The sequence below is a fragment of the Fulmarus glacialis genome, unplaced genomic scaffold (assembly GCF_000690835.1).
Source record: "Fulmarus glacialis isolate BGI_N327 unplaced genomic scaffold, ASM69083v1 scaffold44261, whole genome shotgun sequence".
Lineage (NCBI taxonomy): Eukaryota > Metazoa > Chordata > Aves > Procellariiformes > Procellariidae > Fulmarus > Fulmarus glacialis.
In genome coordinates, this window is record NW_009192971.1 from 1 (window position 1) to 6,752 (window position 6,752).

The 6,752-nt window shown below is 37.3% G+C and overlaps 1 protein-coding gene across 1 annotated transcript; it reads left to right on the forward strand.

Moving 5' to 3' along the window:
- The first annotated feature begins 178 nt into the window (after positions 1-178).
- CCDC110 (coiled-coil domain containing 110) lies at positions 179-5,439 on the forward strand. Its single transcript, XM_009587276.1, has 7 exons — positions 179-254; positions 551-603; positions 1,876-1,917; positions 2,559-2,699; positions 3,469-3,875; positions 3,939-4,612; positions 4,727-5,439. The coding sequence occupies exons 1-7, from the start codon at positions 179-181 to the stop codon at positions 5,437-5,439; spliced, it is 2,106 nt and encodes a 701-aa protein (XP_009585571.1).
- The last annotated feature ends 1,313 nt before the right edge of the window (positions 5,440-6,752 follow it).

Consider the following 6,752-nt stretch of genomic DNA (forward strand, 5'->3'; position numbering starts at 1 on the left):
GCGCGGGCGGCGCGAGGGGCGGTGTCACCGCAAACTGTGATGTCATTGTCACAGAAGGGGGCAGCACGCCTCGCTGCGTCAGCGCGGTGAGGGGACCAGCTGGGATGGTGCGGCCAAAGCAGCCCCCCGGCATCGGAAAAATGATGGACAAACAGTGCAGAGGGGAGCCAGTGCTGGAATGAGGGGCTGCCCCGCCTTCTCCGGCTGCCAGCCCCCACACCTGACCCGCGTGGCCGTGACAGAGTTGCCTCGAGGTACATGCTTTGCCTCGGTTGCTTCACCCCTTTCGAAGAGATACTGGCTCTTGGCGAGCGCCAGGGCTGCTTCCTGAGACCTTCCAGACGCTAGTTCTCCTGCAGATGATCCCGTCCTGTGCCAGGACCTGCAGCAGGGCTCAGACAATCCAGGGCGGGAGAAATAAGCAATTATGTCCTTCCTCAGGCTGACTAGCAAGGCTGAATTCTCTCAGCTTCCCCTTGTTAGAGCTGAAATCGCTCTCCCTGTGAACTTCAAGCACTGCTAATTGTAGAAGTGTCATTTTTATTTGCAGATAATCACACAGTAGGAGCAGAAGACCCAACTGACCCGCAAACAACACTGAAAGTAAGCTGGTTTCATTCTGATTGCAGGCGGGAGGAGGATGACAGGGCATAAAGAGTCTCAGCTACCAGAATTTCCGTATGGTCTATTTATTTAAGTATATGGATGTGCCCAGTGCCAAAACACCGCTGACAAACTGGCCTGCACCAGACTTCACCAGAGCAGCAAGAGCAGCTCAGGCTAGCTGCTGATTGCAGGTGCCTTATTGCAGGAGCTGCTCAGGTGAAGTGTTAATTCTCAGTATTCACAGACTTCTCTAATTTAAGGCTAGTCTCTTTTACATTGCTCAGCAAAGTGGTTAATATGAATATAAATACAGTGGTTGTTTGATTGTTTCAATACACTTCTAACCGTATGCAGGGCTAGGACCATACAATAGGAGCTGTCACTCTTTACTGTTGTTTTTCAGTAAGAAATCAGACTTGCTGTAGTATTCTGAAATTGAGAGCATTACTTGCAAACTACAATTTCTACTTGAATAATGACTAGCAAAGTATGTTTGGGTTTTCATTTTAATATCAGTATAGCTGCTTAACTCAAGTACATGAGGTACAGTACTTCTCTGCCTGCCTATTTTCTTCCTCTCACGTTTTGGGGAATTTTCTTCCAAAGCAGAACACATGGAAAGCTAGACCAATTTTGCTCTATGCACATGCTCATTCCTTTAGCTGAGATTTTCACTGAGCTTCTGAACTCCTGTGACCTAAGAATGATTCATTCAGGGAAAAATCCTTTGATCTATGTAAAGAATTTGCACTATTTATTTTAGAGCACTTCTAAGTCATTAAAGCTTAGCCAGTATTACTTCTGTTAATGCATAATACTAGGGTTTCCCTTTACTAATCCCAGAGACAGTCCAGCTTTCTCCTGTTATCCAACCAGTACATCACAGTCTAAACCAGAAAGATGATTTTTGGAGCTGGAGTATGAATTCTAACAGAAGCACCTTCGGTCTCACTGCAAAGACTAAAATCCGAAGTAATGCCAGATCTGACAGTGCTTTCTGTAACACGAGCAACTGTCTGTGAAGAACTATGCTGAAATCCTTCCAATATTGCAACTAAGTTTCTAAATGGCTATTGAATGGTAAAAGAAGCATTTGATGAACTCCTGTTGACTCAGGCTAGGTGAAAACAATCGTGGGACTGGAAAAGAAACATAATTTCAACTGAGAAAATATCCTAACTCATCTCAATATTTAAAACAAACAAAAAAAAAAACCAGCAAAAAAAACCCTGCCTACCAATTTTCTGATATTTATTTTATACATTTTAGATTCTTCAGCAACAGCTGGAATCATTTCAGACGCTTCGGAGAGTATTAGCACGGTAAAAGTAGAAAACAAATGCTCTTAAAATACAAAAGCCTCCTGCTGCATTTTCAGATACAGCCATAGGTGTTTTAAGTAATATCTATTCTTAGACTATTGTGTACATTAAGTACACATTTAATCATCTCTCCATCTTAAAATAGCTGATAAGATAATCTCACTTCCAGGTTCTTGCTCTTTCTTAGTCACAGTATTATTTGGGTGCTTATAAAAACTACTTCAAAACCTCAGAAAAACAGAGGAAAAACAAAACTGAGTTAGGAAAAAAAAAGGGAAGGACTAGATCCTTCTCTCACTTATATCACTGTAAACTCAAGGAAGCTCTGTTTTAAAAGAAGTTAATTCTACATTATGTTACTGTCAGCAGAACCTGTTCTATTGTTGCAAACCACCATGTTTCACAAAATGCTAAGCCACCTTTTCAGGAGCATTTTTCTGCCATCGTTTTATCTGGTTCTTTATGTAAAAGCTAAATATCTGATGCTGGAAGGACATTTAGCTTTACACTTTTTTGGTTATAAACAATTCCATATTCCTACATGCCCCTTCCATCTGGTCTGTCCTTCCTAAGAGAGAACTTCTTGAGTAATAGGGTATTTTTGGAAAATTAAATATTTCTACATTTAAGTTTTTTGTAAACAACCTCAATCTTTTTCAGGTACAGTCTAAAATCTATGAGATACTAAATAAAAATATATTTGAAAGGAAAACTCCACTACGTAGTTCAGACAAGATTCTGATGACTTGCACACCAAGTGATGCAACTCTGGTATGTTTAACAATTTTTACCTACAAACAAGTTATTCTTTAGCTGGACCTTGGGTTTTGAGAGTGATGTGCTTTTTGGGAAATAACCCAAGGAGTATTCTGGTTTTAAAAAAAAAAAACACAATGGTATTTTCTGCCTGAGATTTTTTGGGGTAGCAGAACTTTAGCCATAATTACATATACTATTCCCTCCCACCCATTATGATTAAAACTCAGTTTCTCTTCTGCACAGGTAAAACTGTAACCTGGTTTTCCCCAAATTAATTTGGATTATCTTCAGTGGGCATGGAATGCAATGCAAAGCATATAGGGAGACAGGGCAGAGAGTCAAGGAGAGAAGAGAGAGAAATGAGAAGAGGGAATAAATTTTGTCCCTCTCCTATGAAATGCTGCATAAACCTTACTTTTTCTGCCTATATTTCATGTGAACTCTAGTTTGCCCTTATTTCATAGGGATTGGAATGACAAAAACAATCAAAGACAAGCTATAGTCTCTCCTCTGCTGGAAATATACTTAATCAATTTAAGACACTTACTTGGTATTTTGTGCTTGCTCCAAAGCCCAGTACCGAATGAAATGGGGCCTACGATAATTGTTTACATTCTTTTAATGGGTAAATGGCATTGGCAGAGGTAAACTGTACACGTCTTGATTGATAAGTGGCTCTGACATAAGACAGTTTAGTTGTCTTATGCTTCCAGTACCAATGTTTCACAATTTTTATAGCATGACAGTTTTTTGTACATTTGTTTTTAATTTTGTGGGGTAGCTTATGGAAAACCGTGAATCGCTGCCTTCTAAGAGAAAAGTTCATCATGAACAACAACCCTGTTCAGATGACCACGTGGAAGCAAATTCCAACACAGGAAATGTTGTCAGTGATATAAGTATTCCACACAGGATTTCGCTTAAAACTATGGCAACTGAAAAGGTTGAAAATTCAGAAGATCTGTTCGGAAACAACAGGATACTTGTAACAAAAAATGAACATAAATGTGGACATTTGCTATCTAGCACTGATTTGCAGACAGAAAGGTTGAATGCTGCCCATGAGAAGGTAATTTTGACTAAATCTAAACATCATATACCTTTTCCCAAATTTGGGAAAGAATTTCATAAAATAGACACTACTAACTACCAAGACACTACCAAGTTGCTGAAACAAGAATTTCAGAAGTCAGTCCGTAATGATTTGGATTTGTTAGCAGATAATACAGAAAAATCTGGCTTTTTATACAGAGAAAAAATAAATAACTTACAAGAAAGTGCAGAAATTGTGACCTCTTTAGATGAATCACATATTGGTTTAGTTCCAGTTAAAGAAAATGGCCTCTATTTTGATCAAGAATTTTACAAAGACTCAGAATTTGCCAATGTATGGGGTGGGTCTCCTACGACAGTATACAGTGAAAAAGCAGAATCTCAAAACAAAAATGTACAAAAAGAATTTAGCATCAATTACAGTGAAGGTGACAGATTCCAGGTTAATTCTTTTTCCAAGATGGTGAAAGATAAGCTACTAATGCTTGATAACAAAGAGCAACTAAAAAAAGAAAAAGAACAACAACAGACTACTTTAAATCGAACATTACTGAGGCCAGGAAATCAGAAGTTCAGTGAAATCAAAGTAGCCTCTGAATATGATGGCAAAATTGAAGCATCGCAAAAGTCCCTGAAAAATTCTAAGCATTTGCAAAAAACAGTACATGATCTTCCGAATGAAAATTCAGCACTCAAGAACAAAGTGGAACTTCTTACTGTTACCATACAGTCTTCAAAAGAAAAAATATCAAAATGTAACATGCAAATTAAGGATTTAGCTGAAGAAAAGAAAAGTGTGCAAATCCAGTTGGTTAAATCACAAGAAGATAACAAGGAATGTATTAAGGAACCAAAGAACTTCTTAAGAAAATGTAAAGAACTCCAAAACCAGAAAAACATCCCTGAGGAAGAAAGGAAGCAACTCCATAATAGAAACCAACATTCAATACAGACACAGTATTATTTTCAAATTAGGAACCAGAAAGCAGAAGAAAAGATGACTGCTGTTACCTGTGAAAGAGAGAGGCTCAGTGCAGTCCTAAAGTTCTTGCAAAAGGAATGCTTCAAGTTACAAGAAACAAATAAAAAACTTAAGATAGAAATATCCCAGCTCACAAAAGAAAATAGTTCCCTAGAGCAAGAGCTTGAAAGAAATCAGAGTGAAATGCAACAAATAAAAGAAAAAGAAACCGCGACGAAATCTGAACTGGAAACTCATCTTCAGTTAATGCAAACACTGGAAGCCAAAAAAACTAACCTTGAAATAACTCTGCAGGAATGTTCTGATACTAAACAGATGCTGCAGAAGGACTTTGAGAAACTCGAATCAGATAAAGCTTATACAGAAAAGAAACTCATGATGGAACTCCGAAATGCAAAAGCAGATATTGATCTTTTAAAGTCTAACTTGACCAGTGCAAACAGAGAATGCAAGAAGTTATCAACTGCAGTAACAAACGTCACAGAGGAAAATCAGTTACTTAAGAAAGAACTGCAGGAATATAGACAATTCACTTCCAAATATGAAAGTGACATTAGAAAATTGACCGAAGAACGCTTACTATTAGAAAATGTCCTGTGGACTACTGAAAATGAGAGAGATGTATTACAGTTGCAGTTCTCCCATTTGCATGAGGATTATATTTATCTTCGACACCAAGCTACAGCTCTAGTCTGTGGGCAAAGGAAACCTGGTTAACAGGTCTCATGATACTCATACTATGCAATATAACTGATACTCCGAATATTCCACTAGAATTTGTACAGAAATTTCTGTTCTAAGTACAAAGCCTTGGAATATGATTCACAAGGTATGAGCTTTATTCTGCAATATCTTATTAGCTGATTTTCTTTTCCAAGCAATTCCTGATAATCTACAACAGTCTATTGCTTCAAATAAATTGTAATAAACTATTTTCTTTTGTAAAACATATACAATTCTGATGTCCAGTTATTTCCATGGTTTTGTTATGTTCTGAAAAGAGCTGCCTGGCTTTTTGATACTTGGCTGAATTTCACAGATTCACAAAAACAGATCCTTACACAACGTAAGTAGTATAAAGAAACTTAATGAAACTGTGACAGTTTACAGGAGATAGATTTCTGTCCCTAGGATTTCAGAGTCAGAAGGGAATCTTAACAACCTTTTAGCTGAACAGCTTAGTACATGCCACAACATTTCACTGTTGAAAGTGAAATGCTGAAAGTCCTAAATTAAGTTTAATCTATGTTTACTTATGTTTTAGATTACATCTAATTCTGGTCTATGTTTAATCAACACAAGGTACCCTTTATCTCTTTATACTAGATACTGACTTAGAAAGCTTATTAGTTAAAACATGAGTTTTAACATTTTCGGTGTAAACATATTCGGAGAACATGGTCATAGCTATGAAAGGTGCAAAAATTATCCTCTGAGATATAATCACTGCACAAATACTCTGATTTTCTCAGCCAAGGGACCATGGTGAGGAAGAATTTCTCAAAAATACTGCATATAATATTCTGTGCAGTTGAAGCTGCCTGTATGCAGTGTCTCCACAACACTATTAGGACTATTTTTTTTTTTAACTTCTTTTTTTACTCACTCCTTAATAAATAAATCCATGAAAGTAAAAACATGTAATTAGTTAATGGTGTTTCCAGAACAGACTTAGAGGTAATTAGTCTTCCCTTTCCTATTAGTACAACACTAGGTGTACAAGCTCCTGGCCAATAAAGGGCATGATCTCTTCAGAGACATAGAAGTAATCCACTTCCTCCTATTTCTCCGATAATTCATGAAGACTGATTGCAGCAAATTAACAATTATTTATCTGGTTTGTAATACAAGACTATAAATGTAATAGAGCGTGTTTTTGTTTCATGACTGATACATAGAGTAGAATTACTAAAAACTACGTTAAAGATCTAAGTCTAGTTCTTAATGCTTTTTCCTGTAAAAAATGTTTAAAAGATACAAAAGGGTTTGTTGTGGTTTTTTACTGGAGATAGGCAAAAGTATTATGCCAC